Source organism: Athalia rosae, chromosome 3 (assembly GCF_917208135.1).
Source record: "Athalia rosae chromosome 3, iyAthRosa1.1, whole genome shotgun sequence".
Lineage (NCBI taxonomy): Eukaryota > Metazoa > Arthropoda > Insecta > Hymenoptera > Athaliidae > Athalia > Athalia rosae.
In genome coordinates, this window is record NC_064028.1 from 1,200,821 (window position 1) to 1,228,730 (window position 27,910).

Genomic DNA, 27,910 nt, shown 5'->3' on the forward strand with positions numbered 1-27,910 from the left:
TCGAATAGATGGCGGGTGAGTAGCTTTCAACTTGAATTTGAATTGGGTGTGCATCGTTGCAGATTCTGCGTAATTCTAATCTTCAAATTCACAACTGTTGGTTGTAACAAATAATATATTGCAGCTTCTCTTCATCAGCAAGGTATCTTTATAGAATAATTAGCTTCACCTGTAAAAATTTTCTTTATTTTTTCTCCCCGTGAAATTAATGCGGAAACGGTGGAGTTAGCGTCGAGGGGAGAAGCGGAGGATATGAATAATAATTATTCAGTTTCGTAACGAAACATTATCAGAACACGACGCATTTACTTACCGTCTCGAAAACCCGGCAATAATAAAGAGCTCTTGGAGAGAATCATATAATGTATTCCAAGATAACCACACCGATAATATGTAAAGTATAGTAAAATATACGTGTAAACCGAACAAGTATGACGGGTAAATATTTATGGACATCAAGCTACGAAAATACGCTAGATTTGTAAATAAGAATATTACAACCGTATAAAACTTCGATCGTTCCCTATTTCGAGTTTAGCGAATAGATGAATTGAATTTCGTGTGCCTCATCTATGTAACCGCAAATCTAATTCCAAACTCAGTCTGCCGATTTTACTTATCTACATAGATCTTTTTTTGCCTACGATATCGGAATATCTTGCACCACAGAGATGCCATTACCGTTGCATCTATACAAGATCTATATCTAATTGTATAATATCATTCGCGTAGAGCAACGGTCGAGTTTTTCGTTCGCTTTTTTTCCTCACCCATTTCCATTTCGTATAGATATCTGCCACAATCAGATCATATCTTTTCAGATTTACATGCGATTTTACGCGTGCTAAAAAATATCGTGGTACAGATCTGGAATTTTTTTTCCTTTACGTATGCATCGAAACAGCCTCGACTCTCGTCGAAATTTCCGAAATAGATGAATAAATATTTTATTCAAGCAGGTATTAAACAGTCGCGTGAAATGGATTCGCGATTTTATAAAATTGTCTGTTTGGGTACATAACGTAGTTTCACCTGAAGCAAGCCAATTGCAATATTTCATAATCGTTTGTAATCATTGTAATTTTCCAACTCTTAATCAAAACTGATTATAGGTTTTTATTTCATCTAGTGTTGAGAGCCAGAACAGTGTCTCCTACAAAAGTTTAGTAATTATTTGAGATTGAATTTGCTTCGGAAGTTCAATGATATTCTCTATCGTTTTACTTTTTCAAGGAACACGGTCTTATCGCAGATGAAACATCTCGACAAAATTTAAGCGTATTTTTGTGTTGGTATTTTCTTTTTTCTATCTGCAATGAATATTATAAAGCACGTCTGGGATAAGTTATAGCTTAGGTTTTGAATAATTCGAAAGGAACGTAATCTTTAACGTCACGTAGTTATTGAGGAATATAAAACGCACTTCCGTTTGTGTGTTTAACGGTTTTATCATGAAAACCACGCGCAATATGGCCGTTCCAAAGTCCATAAAAATCAGTTGAGCTGCATGAAGCGTCGCGCCAGTCCTGCAGCTTCAGACACTAGATATGAATGACGATTGTTGTCAATAATATCAATAAACTGGCAATCAGATAGTGGTCATCTTTGAAACCGTTCGTTCAATTATTCTCGGAATATATCTCTCGAACTTCACCTAAACTACTGAATTTTCCTTTGAATTTTATAACGCATTAGAGAGAAAAAAAAAATTCATTACATAATAGGATGACAAACATAAATTTCACGTATATGAATCAACTTCTCGCATCGAGAATTATCGTCGTAGTTGCAAACTCAGATAAATAAAATAAAAAATACGGAAAACAGGAACAGGATATTGTCGCGGAACGAGCTCTTTAAGATTTTGACAAACACCATCATCATATACAAACTATATATACCCCGATCAGTTTAGAAACTTTTCGAAAAGTCGTTGAATAGTATACCTATACACCCATCTGGAAAATAGTTTTCTTTACTTGCAGAGAAACAAAGAACAGCAGTTTGTTCGCAGTTTTATAGCTAAAAAAAGCAAAAAGAAAAATCAGAAAAAGCGTGTATAGCCAAGGCGTTTCCCCATTTCGGTCCTTTTTTTCATTTATTTATTCATTTTAGTTTATTTTTCTTTTGATTATTTCGACGACACATCTGTAAACTCCAAGGTGATCGGGGGAGCGGTGCAAGGTATGCGCGATTCGTGTTGCGGTGTTACAAGTTTCCAAGTCATTACGTTTTCTATACCTATAGAGAGCGATGGGGGGAGGGTTCAGGGTGAGTTTGTTTCCGTGGCGCAATTTCAATTTAATGTCCTCAAGGCTCGTGTGTTTATTTTTTTTATTTTTTTTTATCTTTCGCAGCTCCTCTTTCAGTTCACCGTACATAAGTACCTACTCGCCGCTGTTTTCAAAGCGATTTTTATCGCTAGATTGCAACTTGAAGCGAACAGTATAACAAACTTTTGCATATGTAGTTATGTATTCATCATATACTCCACCCCTGAAAGGAGTGAACGACGGTGCGGAGGATCAGAAAGTATACATCGCAGGGTCAGATGGTCAACGTTCGCTCCGACGTCCGCAGGGATGAACTTTTTTCTTTATCTTTCCTTCAAAATGACCGAAGAAAGAAAAGAAAAGGAAAAGGCACGCAGATAATGTGTGCGGCGTGTATATGCGTACAAAGATACAAGGCGTAGGACACTCCGTGTAGAAATAGAAAAGATTAGAGATAGAGGACAGAAAAATACGTTCAAAGTTTACATAGAACGTACAACGTCGAACGGAGGGGCTGTCACGCTCGGTATGCCCCACGTGATCTGGAATTATTTTTGCATTTTATCAATCATATTTCTGTTTGTCGCGTCCTTCTGCTTCCGAATGATCGACATCCGGAAGTTGTTCGAGTCGCAGTAGAGTGGCGGGTATTAATAATGTCATAAAATTGTAGGAACCGAGTAGCCGCAGCAGCCAGCAGCGGAATTGTTGAGGGCGTCGCGTCGCACGGAGGGCGAAAAATAGGAGACAAGCGCGACGCCGATAACGCACGACCACTATCAAAGTGACGATGGTGGGGGAAGTTTTGCGGGTTCGGTTACTTCCAAGTTAGTGAGCATCGAGCTCTCCTGGTGAACGGTTGAATTTGCGACGCTCTTGCGGAGAAACTCCATAACCACGTGCGTCACGTGCTGTTTGTAATTGGTCGTGAGTTTTTTCCTCAATTTGTTTACGGAAGTTGGAAAGTGTCAATTTGTTCGTGATTTATTATAAAAAAAGAAATAACCGCGAATAACCCTAGCTGTTTTATACAACGCGTATAAAATAACAAAAAAAAAAATACACCCGGTGTGTAATTTTAACTGTTAAGTAATCGTCACGTGTTAAGTAAACATATTTTACTCGATGAGTTGTTCCCATAAACCAAACACATCTCCACGTATCTCGCTCTGTGACGTTTTGCAATCTGTACAGACGTGAAATATATCTAATATCTACAACTGAAGAGATTCGATATAATTGTCGGCAGTTTCCGATCACGTGATCCTATATTTTGAAAGGAAAGAAACTAAAGGGAATGTTCAAATTCCTTTCGATTTCGTTTGAAAAGAAGAAATAAAATCGCTCCACGAAAACCGCGGTTTTAGATTCCCGGATCACATGTGTAAACATTTTTGAATAAAGAATTCAAAAAACGAGAAGAATAATATAAACTGACGAGGAACGAATCGGAAACCAAGGAACGGAGTACGATATGACGAATATCATTTCACGATTCGTGAGTTCAATTTCAAATAATTCCATCAATCTCTGAACGCATTCTGCACGAATTACGCCACTCTCACATGTTGTTTATCCCGCGACGATCATCCGTAAGTGTTTCGTTAATAGAAAAGCGTCGTGATAGTTTATTCGCGCAATTGAACCGATCAATCAATCGATCAGTTTGGAACGACCTCGCAACACTTGGGGCTTTACTCGATCATTTTTTCCTTTCGTCTTTTATTGCTCTTTATCTAAATTGCAAATCAAACGGTCTTTAGCAACCTCGTGTTTTCATTCTCCTTTTTTCATCAAAAATTATTTTCTTAACTTTTTTTTTTTTTTATTATCAGTCTTTTGGATCATTTCGTTCGCGTTCGAAAAATTGAAAAACTTTTCATTTCCGTAGACCAATCGGTCTCCATTGCTTTTGCGCATGCGATTCACGCGCCAAATAATTCGCAATTTATTATTTCTAGCCTCGACGTCGTACGTCGTGCAATTTTTAATTGTAACCGGAGTCTGTTTGCTCGTATTGTATAGCCTATTGTAGCTGGTGTATCAATATCGGTGGCAGTAATAACTTGCACGGAAAATTAGTACCGTTGAATAGAAAATAGATTTGAAACAATTGCAATCGCGGCGTTGCACGGCGGTAATTTCGAATCGAGCGCTCGGCGTGTAATCGGAACGATAAAAAAATAAAATCCGAATCAATAATTATGAAATAAATAAATTCCGAGTTCTAATTGCTCGTGTCAGAGTACACTCGGTTCTCGATCCATCGTTTTTCTTTTCCTGTCAATTTTTTTCTCACTTTTTTTCAAGAGTGAAAAAAAAATTCAAACCCGGATTTTTTTTTGTGTTTCAGATATAATATTCATTGCAGTTTACGGTGTCGGAATAAATTCTTTTTTTTTTTCCTCTCAGAACGCGTTATCACGTGCCGCAGTGCTCGATCGTGAAAGTTATCATTTTAAAAACGTGAAAAAAATAAGTAAGAAAAAAATATTCGCGCGTATATTCGTACGAAAATTTAAACGCGAGTCGCACGGAGAATATAAATACAATATTTATCTACATAGGTAACTCGAAAAGTAAGTCAAAGTAAAAGAAAATCATCGTCATCTTCTGCTTCTTGTTCTTCTTCTTGCGGTTGGAAATAGCGTTTCGAAAATAGTGTCGTTGCTAAATTCTAATTCCGACAGTCAACCGTGTATCTTACATAAGACGATAGCGAGGCCGAAATCATCCGAACGAGAAGCTGCTGCTGCTGCTGCTGCTGCTGCCGCTACTACTAAACCGAACTGTATATACATATGTACGAGAAATCTTCGTCGCACCTTGAAAAATTCGACAGCAAATTTACCAGGTAAATAATAAACGGCATTGAACGCACGCCGCTTTGTAAATTTCGAACTGACGCATCCGACCCACTAATCGCAAAACGCAAGATTTTCCAGAATTCTTATCAAATTCGTTTCTCGTGTTTTCTTTGTGTACTTTTATTTGTTTTTTTTTTTTTCATTTTCGTTTCGAAACTCTTCGATGCAGCTGCAACGCGCCCTTGACCATGGAACATGTTTTTCGTTAACGTTGGTATTTTTTTTTCTTCGTCTCCTACTTTCAACTTCTAAAATTCTAAATGTGGGCAGAGGTGACGCGAATTTTACACAGGAAGAAGCGTCGCGTCGCGATCTTAGTTTTATCGTAAATAATCCAAAGCAGATAAGTCCTAGCCGATGGAAAGTTTTTCGTCATCTCGTCGCGATGTCGTAGAAGGAAAAGAGAATTTCACATGTATTTTTTTTATCATCTTACAAACTGAACAATAACAACGCGCAATTTATAAACAAATAAAAAAAGGAAGAGCATAAACTAAATGATGAAAAATTGTTGATCTATACGATTCCCGCAGGCGCTTATCGAATACACCTTTATACGGAGCGCAACGTTCTCGATTTTTCCAATGAAACGATTCGACGTGGGAAATTTGAACGGGTGCGATGTCGTGCTTTGGGGTGTGTTAAAAATAATATTTAACCAATTGAACGTCTATGTGCATATACGCGTACGCATTGTAAGTACATAAGAAAATAAAAAATAATAAACATGTTTTTCCGAGTCGAAAAGTAATCGCATTGAAAATAACTCGACGGCACCGTGGAGAGAACCGCCTTGCGAATATCCACCTTGCGGATCATCGGCCGCGAGCTATAATAGCTCGGCTATTACACCAGATGATTGAATTTTCTTTCCTCCGTTCGCTTATTCCTTTTTTCCGATTTTGTAACGTTTAACACAGAGCATTCCGGAACGGATCGGATCGAGTCCACGTACGCGTGTATTGTGTAAATTTTTTATCGAGTATACATAATTTTTTTTTTTTTCTTTTTCTTTTTCTCACCGCTTATCGCGGATACGCCGCGGAATGGTATTTGAACGCATAATTTTTATTTTATCATCGATCTCCCCGTCAACATTGTTACAGATGGTCGCCACCCGCGTATATTATAATATCTCAGACTTTATGGAAAACAGGCAACGTAGATCTTGGGCAAATATAATGCCGAACAGAACCGCATCGGTAAACATTAATCGTTTATAAGTGACGCTGAAATTTCTCATCGCGAGTTAGTCGGTGCCTCGTTTTCGAACGGTTAGGAGGTTGTTTGAAAAAAGTGCTCGTCGACAGTGGGTTCAATTTTTGAGTTTTATTTGGTTTTGGTTTTGGTTTTTTTTTTTTTATTGCCCCCGTTTTGGCCCCCCCCCCCCCCCCCCGCAATAATCAAGGTACGGTGCGATCGTCGCCAAATTCACACTTCCACCGCACGGAAATTCTTTTTCCTTCCTACTCGTTCTCACGCGTAAGAAAAATTGGAGGATTTTTTTCGCCGACATTAATTCTCTCGTATAGAGCGCATCGCGAACCCCATCCGACACACATTCATCCCGGCGATTATAATTGTCTCGCAAACACGCGATCCTATTTTATTCGAGACGAATATGCGCTCGCGGGGTACGTGATCATAATTTCAAGAAAAATGGAGAACCATCGTTTTTATTTTTTGCTGCTCGGGTATAGCGTTCGCCTTCCATTTTTCGAATTTTCGAACAAAACGCTCGGCAGGACGTGTATGGGGGTAAATTTATTCATGCGATGATATCAGCCCGAATTTTTGTAATACACGTCGTTATCTCGTCGGCTGCCAGGTGGCACATACACAGTTATCATTCGCTATTGTTTTCTCGTCTCATCGCGAACATCGCGGAAATTTTTTGACAACTCTCCGTCGTCTCGCGTCGCGTTGTCTCCGTTTCAAGGCGATACTAGTTGTCTTAGAATTTATAGCGGTAGCGGCACCGTGGTTTGTTATAAATACGATAAGATACGATACGATTGACCGAAAACTTCTCGTTACGTTATTCCTATAGAGTCGGTCGGCGTTCTTCTCATTTTTCATTATTCTGCTTCCCTTTCATTTTATTACAACTATTGTTGTTATTTTTATTTGATATCGTCGTCGTCGTAGTTGGAAAGATAGCCGATGGTATAGTAGGAGTATATAATTATAGGATACACGTAATGTTTTTTGTGTTTTATTTTATTCGTCATTTTACGTCATTTCTTTTTTGCCCTTTTGCACCGTCCCGCGAGACGCGTCGATTTCCTCTTCACTCCTTATCGTTCGTTTCACGTTCAGATGATTATTGTATAACAATAACGACGGTGTTAACGTGAGGACTTTGGTGAACTTTACCATAGATAGAAAATTCCATATGATTCGAAGGATTTCAGTGGTGGAATTTAAACAGGAAATTACGGTTATCAATTTTTCGCATAATTGGCGACGCGGCTGCGATAATTGCAGATAATGTATAAAGAATCCTTCGACGTTTCGTACGAGTATGATGATAAATTATTTTGGCAACCATTTTTTGTTACTTACCTATGTGCAATATCACGACGATTTCGTTGTAAATCGTAAGCGATGACTTTTCACGACGTAAAACTAGAGAAAACTAAAAACGATTAATTTGCTAACCGGTCAAAAGCTTTTCGATGTTGTTTGCTTGTAATTAGTTTGTTGGTTTTCATTGCAGTATGTACTAACTCGAATGTGGTATAAATTTATTTGTTTCAGATATCGATACTTATGGTACAAGTGAGCGTGTTTTCGGAATTAACAGCGTAACACAAATGAGTGAAGTTCTTTATAAAATTAACAACCAAAGTTATAACAGTATTTGAGAGAGGAGAAAAAAAAAAAAAACACACACACACAAAATCAAAAAAAGAAAGAAAAAAAAAAGAAGCAATTAACACGATGTAAATAATTATGTTAAATTGTTACTTTACAAAAATGGAGGAACCTTGCGGTAATAGACGACTACTTCAGCGGCCTCACAAGGTAAGAATTTATTACGTGTAATCAAATATTCAAATATTAAAAGCGAAACTTCCTCGACCGACCAATTTTATTCCTTTTTTTTTTTTTTTTTCTACTCATCTTCTGTCCCCTTCAAAAATAAAGGACTCGCCAAAAATTTGTTGGAAGAAGGAAAAATAATCTGCAGCAACTCGTTGAGGAAAACCGAATTACACGTTGTAAAAATATTGCAAATTATCGATCGATCGACAGAGAGAGAGAGAAAAAAAGAAGGGAAAAAATGGACGGTTCCAGGAGGTTAATTACAGGAAATTAAAAATATTTATATATTTCGTTGAATTGGCACGTGCATGCAGAGTAATATATATTCGTGAGATTTGACGTTGCATTTTGTTAACGATGTATTATAATGTATCGATAATTTGAATGCGCATATATCGACGAACGATCATCATCTATACGTGGAATCGATTCGTCGAGGGGAAAACTATGAAAATCAGAAAATGACCAACCGATCCCGGCGTCCCTACCGCCTGCGATTATATCGCTGTGAAATTCAAATTGGAAAGTGAACATATCGGGTAGTACATACCTACTGCACCGGTGTGTTAATTGACTCTGTAAATAGACAACGTTATTTACAAGCCCTTCGCTTTTATATACCACTGTCCGGACACGTTATATACCCACGTATTACGTACATACCCGAATACATGTGTATACGTATTCTCAATTTGCGACTGAAACTGTACCCTGTGTTACACGGACCATCTCTATGTACCAAGCTGCAGCTTTTGTAGTTTACAGTTTACAGTTCACAGTTCACTTGTTTATTTACTAAACATACCGTATATATGTATATATGGTGTATGTATGAAAATTTATCGTCGCCTGTGGTCTCGTGCCACATATAGGTACGCGTGCATGCGGGTTATGTGTCCCATTTTCACGAAATTCCACTATTTTCTACATCACATGCTCCAACGCCCGTCCATATCCCCGAAGAATTCTCAATATTAATCCACTTCCCGAATAACGAATCTAATCGCGTCATTCTCCCCCGTAATCGTAATTATTCTTTCTCGCTTTTCATTTCGCTCGAATCTTCGAACGCGCGCCCCCGTTCGGAATTCATTTTTCGAAGACGTTCGATTACGACGAAGAATTACGTACACGTGTGAGCAACGGATAAAAATCGAAAGAGGAGAGAGAAAATTTATTAGAAAGTTTTCTTAGCGTTTCAACTCGGGCGAGAGCGTGGCGTGTGTTGGCGGTTAGTTGTACGACGATGATTCTACCGATGGATTCGTTGAGCGAATAAAAGGAAAGAAAAAAATGAGAAAATGAGACACCCGAATACACCGATTATTATGGGCGTTACGACGACGTTTCGTCGAGATTAAGGACCTCCCACGTCCGAGTGTTACGTTCGGCTGTATATTTGCAATAATTATGAAACTAGTCGGAGGAAGAGTAGAGTCGCGTGTAAAATTGTTGGGAAAAGTAAGAAGAAGAACGCGTAATATTACCATTTTTGCCAGGTATGACATAAATTCGTTTACTTCTATATTCGTATACGCGTTTACGGTATGGAAGTATCAGGAAATTATGCGAACAATAATAATCATTCCCATGAAAATACCATATATTATCGCTTGGTGTAACGTAATACAGCATACCAAACGTGTCTTGTAGCTCTTGCGAAGGGAAAGGATTTTCTTTTTCTCCTTTTCGCCAGATCTGCGGGAATTCAGGACACTGCACTTTCGGTTCTCCTTACTTTTCTATTTCCAAATTTTACTCCTCATCTCCGAAAAAATCCTCTCCAAAAACCGACGAAAGGAGTGTCCGAGACTTCTGACGACTGAAATTTTCCCGTCGCCTTTTGCACGACGCTGATCCGCACGGCCGTACATGCGTGATGTATAGTCGGCGTACAAGAAGATCGATTACCCTTTAGTTATTAGCTATATCTGTATACGGGGTATTCGGACACACGAGCTACTGCATGTTTCGTAATGATAACGTGCGTGTTGTATGCGATGTGATGCGATGCGATACGATTATACGATGTGACGTGACGCGTCGTGTACTCCGCTGCCCGCTACAATTTTACGACGGCAAAATACTAGCCGCCTAGTTGATATCGTTTTGTCGATCGTTTTCGGTTATCGAAAGTAACACGATTATCCATCCCCTTCTACCTTCTAATTCTCGCCGCCGAATGAATTTTTTGATCGCTTTCTCAGTTCATTTTATTATTTTTTTTTTTTTTTTTTTTCGAGAGATTAGAGAGATGAATTGAGATGACATTGGATCTTGTTTATCAAATAAGGACTAATACATAATATGTGTATTATGTGCAGAGTCGATGGTATTCGCTTGCGAATTATTATAGGCAGATACTGTACGACCTTTTAAAAACCGCGAAAGAGTCAACTCTCTTCACTTTCACGAGAATCGCGGGCTTTTTTTTTTTCTCTACCATTTTGATACCGTCATCGTTACACACATTTATTTTACGAAATATTTTAGGGACGTGTTAGGAGTGGAAAAATTTCGTTGCCTTTTTTTTTTTTTTTCATCATTTCGCAACGGAAAAAATGAAAAAAATAGTTACGAGGGGATGAAAATTGCGATATCAGGAGAAAGGAATAGAAACGTTCCTATTCGTGGGAACGAAGTAAAATAAAACTAAAATAACAACGCACATTCGTTGATAATGTATGACGTTCGTCGTAGTTAATTAGTAGATCGTGGAAGTTGAACGTGTTTGCGGTATAATTTCCTCGTAGACCATCGGTCGTGAATTTCTTGATTCAAGGTCGCGGATTCCGATTGCAAGTCTCTCTCGAGTAACCGACTAAGATTTTAAGTCATTCCAAATCGCGTCTAGTCCAGAGAAGGAGGCTCGAGCGAGAGATGTTGGTTCTACGCCTATTTTAGCCCCCTCGTTAGAAGACTTTATGTAATCCCTACGGGCGCGTGCGATGGCATATTATTTCAGTCTTTTCTTACCTTTGCAACCCTTTTCGTTCCCCGAAGAGTTGAAATATATATATTACAAGCGCGTTGGATGTGGTTTTATAGCTGCACGCATTATGTGCGGTGCATAGGTAAAAGGTAGCTGCCGGGTATAATATAACCGATGCGGAAACTGCCGACGCCGCTGTTGGGTCAAAAGTAGTTTTAATAGTTTTGAATATATGCGAGAAGACAGGTTATACCGAACCGCGAGCCGAGAAACGTTTAAATGCAGTTCTGTCCATCGTCGGTTGTATAATTTTTTCATTTTTTTCTTCTTTATCCCCTGCACGATATATCCGATAACGCGTATTTATATAGAAAGTGGTTTTTAATCGTCTGCCTGATATTAACCGCATTGAGGTTGAAAAAAAAAAACGATAAAAAAAAAAAAAAGTCGACGGAAGGCTCGACGTCGCAGAGTTCCGACTGGCGATACGCGAGCTTGGATGAAGAGGAAAACGGAGAGAGCAAAAAAAAAAGAATCGGAGGAAAGGAATTCGAGATGAATAAACGAACGAATCGGTGAAATAATAATTAAACTAAGAATAATAAAATCAAACGGAGGGTCGCTGCAGACTTTATCCGTCCAATCGATTGATTCCTCGGGCGTGCGATTTACGTTGAATTTACTGTCCTGCAGCAGAAATTGCCACTGAATAAATTAACACCGAACACTCTCTGACGTAACGTCGGTTATTCGATGGATCAGAAGATCGATCGGTGCATTGAATTTTTAAAGCGACGATTAATCATCACCTTCTCGCCCCTCGCGCCCCCTCGGCGTCAAACGAATGCGAAAACATCGCGACAAAGATTCGAAAAAAAAAAGGAAGGAACGAAGGAAGGAAGGAAGGAAGAATGAAAAATCGAAGATGAGGAGAAGATTACCCTCGCCGATTCCCACTACTCGAGCATGATTATATCCCGACGTCAAACGACGTCGGTCGGATACCGTCGTTACACGGTCTGGTATCGCGAACTAGGTACGTACGTACGTACGTACATGTCGGTGCATTCCCGTGCACTTAGGTAGATGACCGGCAGGTGCAGAGGTGCTTGTTAATGCAACAGTAGCGGTAGCGGGTTGACGGGCGTCTGCTGCCGGGCAGCCGCGAACTCGCCTCCTACCTGCCTACCGGGGCTCTCTACCTGTATAGATAAACCCGCGTTAGAGAATTACCGATCTAAGCGGACCGGAGGAGGAGGAGGGTCTGTTGTTGGCGGACTCGAGTAGATCGGTAATTAAGCGGAATCGTCCGTAATGGCTAGTGACGTCGAATTTCGAAACACTTCGAGTGGGACGAGTGCGAGCGGGCTAAAACGTTGAGGACTACGCGCGATCGCGGCGTTAGACGCTCGTTATTAACCATAACCGAAAACGCAGAAACGCTTTCAGTAGGTGATAAATAATGCTCGATCGGATTCTATCGCTCCCCTCACCCTCCCCGCCCCCGGTCTGCCTTTCCAATCGACTCCCGTTCGCCGAACAAGATTGACGTTTGCCGAACGAATCGAAGACGCCATTTTCCCATTTATTCGACAACGACGTACGTACGTACGTACCTAGTGCACTTGCATTTACGTACGTACTGCGCTACCTGCGTATCGACTGCGACTTCAAGGTCGACGTCGCGCTAGAGGCTCGAAACTTTTTAGTCGCGTTACAGATTTTCTTCATCTTCAATTTCCCTTCTTTTTCTCTACTCTCCACAATCCTTATCCGGCCGGCATACTCGCCCGATTCCCCCAAGGTTACGCGAAACTACTCCGCCGCACCGCATCGGTGATTCCGAAAGAGAATAAGAATAAGAATGAACAGCAAAAGTAAAAAAAAAAAGGAAAAGAGAGAAAAAAAAAGGGAATGAAAAACCGGCTTCCGTAAAAGACGCTTTAACGTATATGAAAATAAAATGCATGCAGTCGGCGCATTATACCGGTGCAGTTTGTACCACGTGGCGCAGGAGATACCGCATCGGGAAAGGTGCGAGAGGTGTTGGTTGACCGGATTAAAGCGAGACTTTTTTCACTTTGCGGAGTCGCTTTTATTATTATTTTATTTTATTTTTTTTTTTTCTCCTCCTCTTCTTGCGTTGTTGCTATTATTATTGTTGTTATTATTATTATTATTTCATACCTCGCGCCCCTTCGGTACACGTACAGTTCCCGGCCTCCGGAATCTCCCCCGGGATGCGGGAACGGATGTTATTCGGATGCAAAACATCTGAGGAATTTTACATCTGGGTTAACACCTAGGAACGAAACCTCCTCGAATAACGTTACGGCGAACATTTCGCTCCTTATAAAGCGAATGTATGCACTTTTAGACGCAACAGACCCGCGCCGCAGCCTCTTACGGATATAAACCAATCTCTGGTAAAACTGGCACGACACATCCACCACCTCCGATGCACCTAATTTCATTTATTCGCCATACTCCTGGCGCGCCGCTGCTCGATATTTTACTATAACGCGACGTAGGGGATGGAAAAATTTAGCCCACGCATTCGCGAATGTGGAGTGAATTATTCAATTATCCGACAAAAAAAATCCGTTTGACTGCAGGAACAGCTGAAATCACCTCGCGTTACTTCGAAAGATTTTTCGCGACACCTGGAGCGGTTCGCTGATCTTTGGCGAACGGAACTCCGGTGAAAATTCATGCGACTTCTCACCTCGAAGGACCTGCGGACGATTTAAAAGGACTTTGAAAACTTCCGATCGAGATTTACGTGCGGATCGAGGCGTGCAGCTCAGCCGTTCGGATCCAAGAGGTCCCGTGGTGACCAAAAAACGCTCCATCACCCGCTGACGGACACGAGAAACTTTGGGATTAACGGGAAGACGTCCACCGCCGAAAACCTGCACACGAAAATATGTATATGAACAATTATTTCAACAATTATTATTTCATCCGGAAAACTGGCCCCTCGAGTGCGATCCGGATGAACCGAAAAACCAACAAGCAAAAAAGCAAAAAAGAAGAAAAATCTTTAAAAATTGCGAATGTCTATACGCGCTGTATCGTTTCTCGCTAGCAGGTGTATAGTAATTTTTTGTTTACTATTCAACGGTTTCGTAAACGAATTATTTTGGGACTCCTCAGGGCATTCTGCCAACGACCAATAAGACGAGATGGCCGGGGGGACGGGGGGACGGGGAGAAGGAAGGTTAGGGAAGAAAAGCGAGAACAGCCAGGAGTCTGCACACGCTTTACGGATCCTTCGCCCGAATCGTCCGCTATGGGAAACGAGGACATTATACACGTTAAATTTTAACACATCCAACTCGTACGGTTCTCTACCGACCCCCGAAATACCTTGGCTTTTTTTGTCTCATCTAGCGGCTTTATTTTGTCCATCCGAAAATCAAGTTCGAAATGTTTAACGTCGTACGTTTCGGTGCAATTTAGAGTATCGACAAATTACCGTTAGGTACGAATACCTAAGGCGCCGGATTTATTTTCACTTTCGTCAGAGACGGTCCTATACATGCCGCCTATACCGACCCGCACCGCGAGAGGATTTTCCCGACAACGATGACATTGGCGGTAATTAGAAAAAAAAAGGGTGTACAAAAAAGTTGGGAAAAGTTGGAAAAAATTACAAACGAATATCAGATGTTTGATAATTTTTATTTTTCACATTTGACGAACGTCAAATATGTACAGAGTATGGAGAATGATATACATAATATAGGCAATTAATGACTGTTTGACACAAACCACGTTACAATATAAACTTTCGCAAGGTCTGGCTATGCACATACCTGAACATACATATGTATCGTATTATTATGTGGCGGAGTTACATTGATACCCGAAACGGTCAAATGAATTGGTAATGTTAATTAAAATTCTATTTCTGAAGGCCTTCGTTCGTTCGTCGCGTTATTTCTATTGAGAATTCGTGTCGAGCACACGAGTCAATCAAACGTCTCACACACCTACGTTGACTCCGCTTGCAACGCGCGTGAATATTGAAAAATGGCAAGAATAGGTGTTTTTTTTTTTTTTTTCTCTCTGTTAACGGTTGAAAAGTCAAGGGCGGTATTTTAGGACCCAACTGCGTGGATAACGTGTAAAAGTTCGTTCCTTATCTTTACCACCCTTCCGCTTGATCTTCACAAAGTAGAAAAAAAAAAAATAAATAAATAAGTTGCTCTTATCATAAATTTTCAACTTTTCCACTCGCTATTTGTTTACCAATAAATATTATCCACGTATAACTCGAGGAAAATCGTTCTTCGCCTACTTTCTTAACGTTACGTACGTATTTATTAGGTGCACATACCGCACAAGTGCCTCTACACTGTACGAGGAGAAAAAAAATTAACAAGTAAAATACAGTTGGATAAATAATAACGGTCGTCTCTTCTCCGGGTATATTCGGATACACGCTTATAATGAAATAAATGCGATGAAGGGAAAAAGATCATTATGCGAGACTGGGTCGGGAATTTTTGCAGGCAAAAATTGAACGCGTATATTTTTATATATATATATTTTTTTCTCGCGCAGATCAATGTGCTACCTGTACGAGATTCGGTGAAAATAAAAATACAGGAAATCAATGGAGTAGGAGTAATAAGGATATTGTAGTCGTCAATTTTCAGGGGTAATATTTAGTTATTTAAATTTCAACATATGCGGTTTAGATTTTAGCAGACTCTTCAAAGTAATCGAGTGGTATAAAAATTGCAAAAACCGGATTCGTGCGTAATTTATTATTGCTGTTATTTTTTCATTCCGACGCAGATTGCACGCAGTTGTCTAAATTTCACGAATCTGGCATATCGTAGAAAATGATATATTGCCGAAGAATAATCGACGGTTATCTCACGTAATATATTTATTCAGATGACGATATCGCAGCGGAGGGACGATACGGTGATGCGCGAATAATAATATCTTTGATCAAGTTTTTTTTTTATTCGTCCATCTCTTTCACTTTTTCTCTTTGACGAGGATGACTTTTTTTTTTTTTTCTACTCGGGATACGTCGCGGATCTGTCGATTCGATGAAATAATTCAAATGGCGAGGCGACGCCGAGGCACGCGGATCCATCGTCCGGACGGGGGAACGTGACGCCTCATAATCGGGTGATTAAATTTTTTAACGGATAAAAAAATACGTGATCTCACGTATAATTACAGATGCCCCGATGAAATTTAACACCGGTTTTCCCTCTAATCGGAAAATTACATCGCGGTTGCGGATGATTTATCGTTCGTTGGGATACCTATATACCGCGCAACGTTGATCCGTAGATCTAATAATTATAAATACATACGTCAAATCGAATCGTCCCGCGATCGACGTACGTACATCCATCCGTCGACTCAATTACCGAGATATCAGGTTCTCAATGAAAATTTGATTCTACGCCGATATCGAAAATATTTATGCCGTCTATAATTAGAAGCGTGTCTCTTTCGCGCGCACACGAGCGATTATTTTACATTCGATAGCTCACGCGAAGTGAAAGTACGTGATAATCTATGACTGGATGAAGTAATTTGATTCGTTATCCGAACGTCGTTTTACGTACACCTGTACGGGAACAACTCACACAACGAAATCCGTATCTGCGGCCAATGGGAATGATTTATCACTCGAGATGATCGAGTTACCGCCGAATTTTCACATCGCATTCCGAACTGTAACGTCGAATTTTTCGGCGACGATATTTGCCAATATTTTGTCGAGTCGTGCGGTAGGTAATTAAGGAAAGTTGTGTGCGAAGGTATTAGCTACCCTCAGCAGCAGACACACAGAGAGAGACCTACAGGCTCCCATATTTGAGTTCTGGCGGCAACGACCGCACGACGGACAAGTGGGAAAGTTATGCAACAGGTTTTAATATCATCAACTTCGCCCCTTTTCCCTCGCCCCTCCTCCTCCTCCTCCTCCTCTACCGACGCTGGCAACTGTGTGCGTCCACACGTACACGGGTCGTCCGGAGCAATTACGCTGCAAAATATGCTTTGATAATTAACGTACACCTACCGATCCTCCGCGTCTCGCTGAACATCGTCGAGACGCGCTGAGGATATTCACGTCTGGCCTAGGGTAAAAAACATCAATTCGACGATTAATCCGAAGGTTCGAATTTGAATTGTTTTTTTTTTCTTTTCTACATCTTCGCTCGAGAGAAGGTCTTCCTACCCGCGTGAATCAAATTTTTCCGCCGCCATAGCTCGACGTTCCGGTAGCCGATTAAAATGTTAATCCTGTTTCCAGCGATCCTCGCATACTGCAATGCGGTAGAAAAGTGTTATTACAGGTATATATGACCAGGCGTATGTATAGCGTATTAAATGGAAATATGTGTTTTGCACCGAACCGCAGAATTTTATTTTTACCTTCATTGCATTTTTGGAAATCAAATGTACAGTTAGGCATAAGACACGTCGTTTGATGTAATTTGCAAATGCGCGCGGGCGGTTGGGTTGAAATGTTAAATTACCGCAGGATACCGGAAGCGAAACGCTGCGGCGAAGCACTTAATAATTCTCAATCATCGTCATCGTCGTTTGATGTCATCTTCAACCGTCGACGGAGCTTCGGATTGACTCGGCGGTCGGTTCGCATCCGTGTTTATGCCGATGTATACATCGTGTAACGCGGACGTCCGAAGCGTAAAAATTTTCGTCAACAGACGTAGAGGTCGAATAAAGAAGGGGACAAATATCGAAAATAAACGAAGTGAAAAGCAGATGGAAAGTTGTGTGCCGATGACGAGAATTTATACCTGGACCTTTACGGTCTGATGATTTTAGCGGCACAAACCCTTCCGAGGAAATTGCAAACGATCTGACGGAGCTTTACGCAAACTGAGATAACTTGGCGTACCTATACCTACCTGGAGTATGTACGGTGGGTAGGGTTCGGCGGTTATATACACGAAGGGCTAATAACTCTGCAGTCTGATGGAGTTAGTACTCTGCGGAGTTGGATTTAGGGGTCAGGTTAGAATAAATTCAACTTAGGTTCAACCTTTGCTTTGGATCGCGTTGAAAACGAATTAATCTGTCCCCGAATCAGAATCCTGACTACGTCGAATGTTTTCTGTGGGTTGTTGTCCAGTGGCGTAGCTAATCATATAGGAATACCGAATTACGAATCGCATAGAAACAACAAACCGTTAAAAAAACCAAAAAAAAAAAAAATAGTGAAATAATGGAAGCTTTCGGCGTAGTATAAAAATCGAAAAATCCTCTTCGAGCAGATTTTGCCCCGATGTCTATTTTACGTCACGAAATACGCGGTGAAAAAATGGACGGAAAAATTCTCTCACATACCGATACAATTGGAATCGTAGGGTCGAGGAATCGGTTCGAATTCGAGGGTGAAATGTGCAGTAATTGGTCGAAGACTTTCGCCGCAAAGGTCGTCCTCTCGGGGTCATACGCCAGTGAAGTCCGAGAGATTGGCTCGCTCGTTCGTTCGCTCGTCGGTCCCTCCGTCACCTGGCGAAATGCCCCAACTTCCGGGAGCCAATTATCAGCGTATAGAAGACGTAGGTATAGGTTTAGCCGGTCATATTATACCCGGACGAATGATCGAGTTCGCGGGCTTTCCCTTCACCCGGGGGTGAGGTCGAGTGTTCTTCGAACCGCTGCCGATGGTAGAAATTCGCACCCCCCCGCCCCCTTGTGCTCCGCCGGTCGTAGACCGTGCCAAAGATTCGTATGTATTTTGAAAATCGAACGTCGTCCGGAGATCAACCGGCCATTTTTCACTACGGAGATATAACATTGGAGTAACGTATTATCGTTGAGATGGATCGTAGATCACGTGATTATACGATGAAAAACGGTGAATGAAGAATAATCCGGCAACGATAGTACGGAGAGATAAGATGAGACGATAAAATTTTTGGTCTATTCGATTTTCTATTTATCACGATTGTCCCGGATGATATGTTTCACTTCGCCATTATCTGTGTGATATATACCCCAGGGATATTATGTTTGATCAATTTTTTAATTAAATTTCGTTCCAAAACTAAAGCAGACCCAGCGATTCGACGATTTACTCTGAAGTCGAACACGTCTCGCGAGTTTAATAAATATGTACGTTTGATCGATTGTCGCGATAAAAAGATGATCGAAAAACGTACGCTTGTCCGAAAGCAGTTGGGGTAGCGAAAAGGAATGAAGAAAAAACGAGGAACAAAAATAACCGGGAATTAAATTTAATCAAAATTCAATAATAACAAACCGCAAAAAGCTGCGTTGTTGATACGTGACCGAAAAAATGCAGACGTGCTTTAATGATCTTCGAGTGTTGTATATATAATATTTCGATAATTCGATCGGCGCCGTGTTGGCTTTTTTTTTTATTCTTCTTTAAACAAGAAACCTTCTCGAAACAACGATCGGACCCAAGGAGGTCCGAACTGAAATATGAGTAGGCAGGTGCGAAAAATGGTTTTTCGATTTTATCTTCCTGAAAATGCGTCATCGTAAGTCGACGAACGAACGAACGACGAGGAAAAATAGTTTCGAGTTCTGTTATGCGAATTAAAATACCACCGTAGACGCAGAAAACTTTTATCACCGCAATTTACTTTCCGCAATGGTTTGCGCGGACACGCGTCTAGGCGTCTGTGTACGTGTATATTACACGGTAGAAGTAAATGGAGAAAAACTATATAAAGTCTACGAAGTTATCCCGCGGGAATCTCAAGTCTGGAGCTGTACGCGGGTCTACTAATAACAACGTAAAAACAAGTCCCCTCCAATTTTTACATTTTTTTCTTTCTTTTGATTTTTTATCGCGCGCGCGGATTCTCCTCGATCCGCCATTCCGGACATTCGAAATGATGCGGTAGATTTTAACGCGGGGTCGTCGATCTCCCGCGACATCGACGGTCGCGTGGTGGGCTCCCCCCGAAATTTATGAAATTTCAAAGTTCGTTGGAAATCAGTCTTCGTACGACTCGTCGTCGGTCGTCGCGTCGTACAAGCGTAGCGCCGCGTCGGGTGGGAATTGCCCCGGTTTATTCCTGAAGGACTGATTAGATTTCTACGAGAGGAAGGAACCTATGGGGGTACCACCGGTCGTTCCACTGTTCGCTGAACACGCGTGGGTGGCTCTCTCCCGTCCGTCCATTCTAACGTGAAATGGAAACCGACGCTGACGGCCTTTCCCCGTCGATCCTTAATGATTATACCCCCCCCCCCCCCCCCCCCCCCGTCCCTACACCGCCCTATTATAAGCTCTTATTGGTTATAGTAGTTGTAATAAGTACTTTGCAGTTCCATCCGGCCATACGCCGCGGCATAATTTAGTCGTTATTGTCGTCGTCGTGTTTCGTACTACTATCGGTATTCAAACCTTTCAATGGAAGGAATATCATTTTCAAATTATCATCACTGCGGGCGCTAGGCGTGTCCGAAAAATGGAACGATACGCCTATCGCGGCACTTGGAAAGTCGATGATCAAATTGTACGTCATTTTATCATTACGATTTCACGGGGTTTGAACGGGATTGATTCTTTTTTTCGTTCTGTTTTTCTCGCTTCTTTTTACAATCGTCCAAGTCACTCGAAGAGCATCTTTTATTCGTCTTTGCTTTGTGCTGAACTGTGATTATAGATGGTAATTAAACTCGTCCTACCCTCATAGGGTCGTTGGGGGCAATTGAAGCGTTAAAAAATATCGCCAATTTTTCGAAAAATCAAGGGTATCTTGATGGGAAAAATTTGTAGCTCGATTCGGCTTTCAGATTCGTGTTTCTGACGTCAAAATACATAAGAAAAGTGCCCTACAATTGATTTTAAAAATACTTCAATACCCAAAAATCGAAAAAATCCAAAAGGGTAGCCCTTGAAATTTTGTCGATTTTCGGCCAAAAAAAATTATTTTTTTTTATATGCTATTCTTATGTATTTTGAGCTCAGGAATCCGAATCTGGAAGAAAAATTGATCTATCTGCAAAAATGACCGTGTTATCCCCATTTTTTCGCATTTTTTCGCATAAATTTCAGGATATCTCGAAGGGAAAAAATCGTAGCTCAATTTGGACAATGGATTCGTGTTTCTGAGGTCAAAATACGTAAGAAAAGTGCCATACGATCAATTTTAAAAAATAAAAATTTTTGGTCAAAATTTGAGATTTTTCCAAGGGGTACCCCTTACGATTTTTTCAAATTTTGGCCAAAAATTTTTATTTTTTAAAATTGATCGTATGGCACTTTTCTTATGTATTTTGACCTCAGGAACACGAATCCGTTGTCCAAATTGAGCTATGATTTTTTCCCTTCGAGATATCCTCAAATTTATGCCAAAAATCGCGAAAAAATGGGGATAACTCGGTCATATTTGAAGATAGATCAATTTTTCTTCCAGATTCGGATTCCTGAGCTCAAATTACAGTAAGATAGACTAAAAAATCAATTTTTTATTTTTGACCCCGAAAAGCTGAAAATTGGCGATAACTCGGTCAATTTTAGAGATAGATCAATTTTTCTTTCAGATTCGGATTCCCGAGGTCAAAATACGTCAGAAAAGTGCTATACGATTTATTTTTTAAATACTTTACTTCTGGCCCAAAAATCAACATTTATTTATGGGGTTTCCTATGCTATTCTTATGTAATTTGATCTCAGAAACCCGACTCTCAAAGCCAAATTGATCTATCTATAAAATTGATCGAGTTATCGCCAATTCATCGCTTCTTGGAGTAGAAAACTTGAGATATCTAGGTGAGAAAAATTCGTAGATTGCAAAAAAGTATTCTCAAAACGCGTGTGAAACATAACGATGTGAAATTAAAAAAAAAATCACACGACGAACATTCAAACGACAGAGGGAATCAAATGCGTCGCGTATACAATGCTGGTTTTGTAAAATCAGAAGACAGTAGAAACGGGGAATCTATTGGAAATAACATAAAAACATCGAAGTGAGGGATTTCGTGATGTAAATTCGATCTAGCATACAGTGAAACTTCATAGCAGAAGGTAGTGTAGAAGTATTTTTCATAGAGATTCTGTACGTACAGTGGTAATTTCAAATGAATTTCGAATCCGGAAAGAGGAAGGCAATTTTACGCTCCGAGAAGCGTGGATCCGTGTGGCATTGGGCGTCTGAATTATATCCGTGACCTGTTACATCCACCGTATCCATTTTTAAACTCATTTATTGTACACCCATTGATCCGACTCTCGCATTGAAATCGAATGGAAATCATCCGTGCGTGACGTTATGATATTTTCCGTCAGAAATAACCGAGAAACTCTGCTCACCGTACCGATAACTGCGACGCTGATCTCTTCGTTTCTACATGGACTCGCAAAAAAAAAAAAAATTATAACAACAACAATAATAATTATCGCAATAGTTTCGCGCGTTCTTCGAGAAAATTTCGAGCGTTTTCACGAGTTAGGGGTCTCTGTAGAAAATTTCGCGTCGCATGCGGACAGAAGTTGACAGAACGACGCAACGGAGAATCGTAAATGGGAAATCTGTTAAAAATGATCTGGTATCGCGGGAGGACGGGACGTTCACTTCGTAACGTCGTAGGATATAGCTTCCAGTCTGTAGTATAAAGAGGCGTTTGTAACGAGAAAAGAGAAAAGTAGGGAGGTCCGCGCAACGCTTATTATCTGTGTCGCTTGGTAGTCGTCGGTACGTAGAAGTAGGAAAATGTAGACAAAAATCGTCGATCGAAAATATGCGCTTTTATCTGGGCTGCCACCTTGATGGGGCTTCTTCAAGTTTTTATGCATCTTTCGACGATAACCGTTAGCGATAACCGTGCGGTTGCGGCGGTCCCGCGTCACCGGGGCTCCCGTAAAGAACTATTTGTGTATTTCATTGGTACGAGGTGATATCGCTATCTCGAGTATTTATGGATCGAGACGAGAGGCGGGAAAAGGAATCGTAGACGAAACCGCCCAACTTTCTTTCTTCTCTTTCTCTCCTTTGTCCGTTTTTTTTTTCTCTCTCTCTCTCCCAAATCGCGAATAATATTTTCTGTCCAAGTTTTTTTCAGCGAGGTCCGTACGCGTCGCGACGCTACGCGACGCGACTACCGCACCCGGGGAGGGGGAGGGGGAGGGTTGAGGGTATTACCTCTGAGTTTATCGCCCGACTAACGATCCTCCTTCTGTTTGTTTTTCAGGCAAAACTCTCCAGCTACGCGACGCCGGTAAGGATCTAAGCTGTTAGAAACCGCAAGATAAAACGAGAAGTTGAGGATTATCTTGTACCTACAACTTGGAGGTAATCCATAAAGTGATATACCAAAAACGAGATTCGGAAGGGAAAGAAAAAAAAAAAACTGAACGACTTCGAAGAAACAAGGCTGACCAAGTGCATTTCCAGGTGCATTCCAAAGTTCGTTAATCATTAAATAATAGCAGAGTGATATTAAAGTTATATAATTTTAAATACTTTTACTGTAAAACGTTTGCGCTAAGTGAAGTTGAGTGAGGGTGCGAGGGATTTTTTCGATTGAACGCGAGAGTAATAATAGAAAGTTGTTGGCGAGAGAAGAGTCGCGCGGGTGCTAAAAGAGGGTAAGAAAAAATACTGGATAAAAAAGAATGTCCCGAAAGTGTTTCGAAGGTCACGAGAGTACATTCAGACCGCCAGATATACCGAGATAACCGTTTTCCATCGCCGAAATTACACCCGAGGCTCGGCGAATCGAGATCAAGTTCAAGCTTCGAGGAAAGGTCAAAGTCTGCCGCTCTCCTCGCGGGAAGAGATGAGGCAAAGCCGGAGTTAAAGGCGGGTAAGAACAGGACTAGGTTAAAGCTCAGCTTGAGCGACAGGATAAAACCTTCAAAGAAGATATTGCGAGGCGACGGTGATCATCTCGAGAAATCTCCGCATAGACGGTGGAGAAAAGGTGGAAGAGAGCTCCGCGACAAAGGAAGCAACTCGACTCTCGATGTGACCGGAAGTGAGAAAACAAAGTTGTCGAGGAACGATTCGTTTCTGAAGAGACTCGTCAAATCGTCGAGGGAAAATATAACCGAGGGTTGCGAGCGGCTCGTTAGAAACATCCAAAAAAGTCCTTTGCTCCTCAGGAAGAAGTTATCGAGCAAAAGTTCGGACAGCTTGGGTAGCGCGCACAGCGAGGAGAGGCCGGTGCCTCCGCTCAGGAGAAAACGTTCCCGAAAAAGACCCTTGGGCGACCAAGGATTGACAAAGGACTCGCTGAGGAGGTCGAATTGGTTGAAGGTGCAGAAGGCGAATCGAGAGGACGCGGAAAATTCGGTTAACGAAGGACCCGCCGAAGCCGAGGGGAGACACGAGGGCGAAGCCGAGGCGGAAAATCGTCAAAACGATCCGGAGGAGCATCCCGGTTCTCCGCGTATCGCGGATCCGGGAATACCGAGGGTTCCGGTTCTCACCGGTTTCTCACCCGGCACCAGCAGGAGGCTTCTGCAGGAGGAGGAAAGCCACACCAGTTCGCAAAGCGTCTCCGTCGAGGACGTCGACGACTTGATAAGGTCCGAGGACAACTTCAGATTACTCGAAGAACGCGCCCGGCTGCGAAGGAGGTTGGAAAAATTTGGGAGGAGCGATTTTGCTGACGCACTTTGCGCGCTACGGGATATCAGATCCAAGAGCGAAGAGACTCTGGAGCGATACAACGTCGCCAAGCAGACGTCGAAGCTGTCCGATCGAATAAGATCGAGCATTCCCACCGTCGATCCCAGGAGAGGGTCGAATTTTTTTGGAAACAATTCGCCCCTCCGAGTCACCGATATCCGGAGTAAGAGTTCGGAATTCGATCGATTCGAGGAGACAGCAGAAATCGCCGAGGGTCTTCACAGACGGTTAGCGGGATCGGTAAAATCCAAAAGAGAGGAAGGGGGAGGGTCGAGTTCCGTTTCGCGGGAGGACGGACCGCCCGGAAGTAGCGAGTGGGAAAAGGGTCCGCGAATATTTGTAGAGTGCGCGGAGGACAAGGGCGAAAAAGAGGAGGCGAATCCCCGAGGTGAGGGTAGACCGGCGTTAGCGGGTAGCAAGTTGAAATTTTCGCCACCGCCAGAAGATACGCCGTCTATTCAGAGGTCACGACAACTTTGGATTTGCGATAACCTCGAGGTCTTCGATAACGTCAACGAGCGGCGGCAGCGGCAGCAGCAGCAGCAGTCAACACGGGACAGTGTTGCGTGGCGCATTCGACGGTCGACGAGTAACGCCGAGTCGGTAGATAAAATAAAATGCAAACTTGCAAATTTCACCAACTGTCCTCCTCTGCGACAACGCGGCATTAGCGACATTCCGGATTCGCTTCTACTTTCCGCGGAATCGTCGAACCCCGAGCACCGGGACGATTTTCACTCCTCCGACAGCGACGATCGATCGTTGAGAAATCACATCGCACTCGCCGAAGGAGAAGAAGACGATTTTCGAGAAGAATCATCCGCCGGCGACCCGCGTACCGCGTCTAATTTCAATCGAAACTTCCTCAAAAGCTACCGATGCAGAAGCGCGTCCAACGACACCATAGATTGGAACGGTTGTCCACGCGGTACCAGTGAATCCGGTGATCCTCATTCCGACGATAATCTCATTGATATATCGCTGAGTTCCCTCAACGAGAGCACCAAGGACAGCTCGAGTTCGGCGATATCGTTCGTCGCTAGATACAAAAGCGAAGAACGAGCGGTGCGTTCGAGTGACGATAAAACTACAGGCGATACCGACAACGGTGAGGGGTGCAAATCGGTGGCGATCGAAAGTACGAGTTCCTCGGCCGTAAAAGAGCGCGAAAAATACGAAAAACCGTCGTCTTCCGAGTGTTCCTCCGCAGAGAATTCCAAGCGCGAATCTAGCGGCCCAGAGATATTCCGCGGCCTACGAAAATCGGCGATCACCGACGCGACAAAAGTTCCTAAGCCAAAGGCTTCCAAAGAATCGATGATGAAACTGGCGGTGAGGATGATCCGCCTCCGGGAGAGGCTGATACTCGGACTGAGCGCGTTCGCGATCCTGTTCACCCTGCTGTTGGTCGTCGACCTTCAGATGGACCTCGGGTACAGCGGGCACCACCTCGTACCGAGTCACGGGCGGGTGAGGGTCGGCGACGACCCGGACCAGGACACCGTCTACAACAACTTCCGGCGGAAATTCCTGCAGCGGCAGAACGGCAGCAGAGAAATATCGAGCTTCGACATGGGCGGCGGGTCCTCCGTCAGGGGCGAGAAGACGGCCGACGGCAACCCCGCGAAATACGTCAAATCCGAGAAGCCCGAGGTACACGACGATTTCGCGGATCTCGCCGACCTCGTCGTCAACGGGTACGGCGTCAACGTCGACGAAGGCGTCGTCAGGCTCAGCGGGGAGGATTACAGCTACAACCCAACCATGGGAGAACTGAACCACATCGGGTACAGGTAAGAGATTTTCCGATCAACCCGGTGATAATTCGTGACGAAAAATTCGCGCGATGTTCGCATTTTCGATTTACGTTCCGTTCCCGTCGTCGGGTGTTCTCTCGCGATCGAGGTGACGCGAGGGGACTCCTCTGAATCCCGACCCGGTCAAATACTCTTCCGGGATTTGCTTTACCGGAGAAAATAGCGGAGAAGCTGGTCGATCGCTTCGTTTCGCGGATAACGAAACCTGATCCACCGACGCCTAGCCGGTCGAAAGTGCCTCTCGTCTCGCGGCTTCAGACTTCGGACCAGAACGGACTCCCGTATTCCCGAGTCGAGGAATTTCCCGGCGAAACTGCGAGGGTGGGACGGGACGGGGGTGGCGAGTGGGGAACGGGGGGAGGGGGTAGTGGGGAGGGGGGAGGTATAAGGCGAGAGACCCCAGGAGATACGAGGGAGAGTTACGCGGGACACCGAGACCATTTAATCCTAAGTTATAACTTTAAACCCCCGTTTTAAGATATCCTTGCGAACCTTCTGGATTCGGGACCGAGGATTCCCGGGGTTTCGATGTGTCCCCATGGGAGGTACGGGACCGGTGAGAGTATCTCTGTACGTGTAACCAAACTTCAACCTCGCTCTTACACCACCGCTATACCCACCTGCGTTTTATCGTTCGGTAATACGTACAGATTTTGCGGTTCCATAGAGGAAATGAGAGGTTTGATGAAAGATAACGCGGTGAAAAAGAACCGCGTTTCTCCCGAAGGTACGAACGCCACCGGTTTGGTTATTAACGATGGGCAAGAGGGCGGCAGAGGTGGAGGCGAAATATTTTTGCTTCGATTCGTTACGCGAGCGTCAAAATTTCTCCCAATAAAATTCCCACTTGGTAGGCACTCGTTGGGAAAGATCGTTACAACGCGACTTTGTACACGAACTTCTTGCTCGATTCAGAAATATATCATTTCAGCTTCGATACGAAATCAGGCTAACTAGATTCGTGCGAATAAAATTCGCAACGTTACAGCGATATTTGAAACTGAAAAAAAAATTCAATCAAACCAAACTAGACGGGGAATTTTCGGTTCCGAGAAGTTTCATAAACCTATATTGCGCCGGGTCGACAATTTTTGGTTATATTTTTTACACGCCTGTCATAAACAATCTACGATATTAATTCTCTCCTATTTTATTTTCTGTTTTTGACAACGTTCGAAATTTTTGCCGTACATCAAAGCGAAGGAAAAATGAAGAACTTTGCTTTTTTTTTTTCTAACACTTACATTTCAATTTTCGAACGGGAATCCTTCGCGATATTCCGAATGACGAAAGAAGACCCGGTTTTTAAAACTCGATATTCTTCGCTGTATGCAAAGTCGCTCGA

At 42.4% G+C, this 27,910-nt stretch overlaps 1 protein-coding gene and 1 long non-coding RNA gene across 6 annotated transcripts in view; both read left to right on the forward strand.

Moving 5' to 3' along the window:
- Positions 1–23,604, forward strand: LOC110116982. Of its 5 annotated transcripts, XR_007277659.1 has the most exons (6): positions 2,991–3,771; positions 4,627–4,852; positions 4,964–5,127; positions 5,674–6,449; positions 7,901–8,167; positions 23,307–23,604. It is a non-coding gene; the product is annotated as an uncharacterized LOC110116982 (long non-coding RNA). The 5 variants fall into 5 exon arrangements; XR_007277658.1 differs by lacking the exon at positions 2,991–3,771 and adding an exon at positions 1–15 and having other exon boundaries at positions 4,627–5,127; XR_007277656.1 differs by having other exon boundaries at positions 2,982–3,771; positions 4,627–5,127.
- A 105-nt stretch (positions 23,605–23,709) lies between these two features.
- Positions 23,710–27,910, forward strand: part of LOC105685521 (extracellular serine/threonine protein CG31145) — a 38,108-nt gene continuing 33,907 nt past the window's right edge. The window contains exon 1 of the mRNA XM_012399681.4: positions 23,710–26,541. Coding sequence (XP_012255104.3) covers positions 26,066–26,541 — 476 coding nt within the window. The 5' untranslated portion in view covers positions 23,710–26,065. The remainder of the gene's footprint in view (positions 26,542–27,910) is intronic.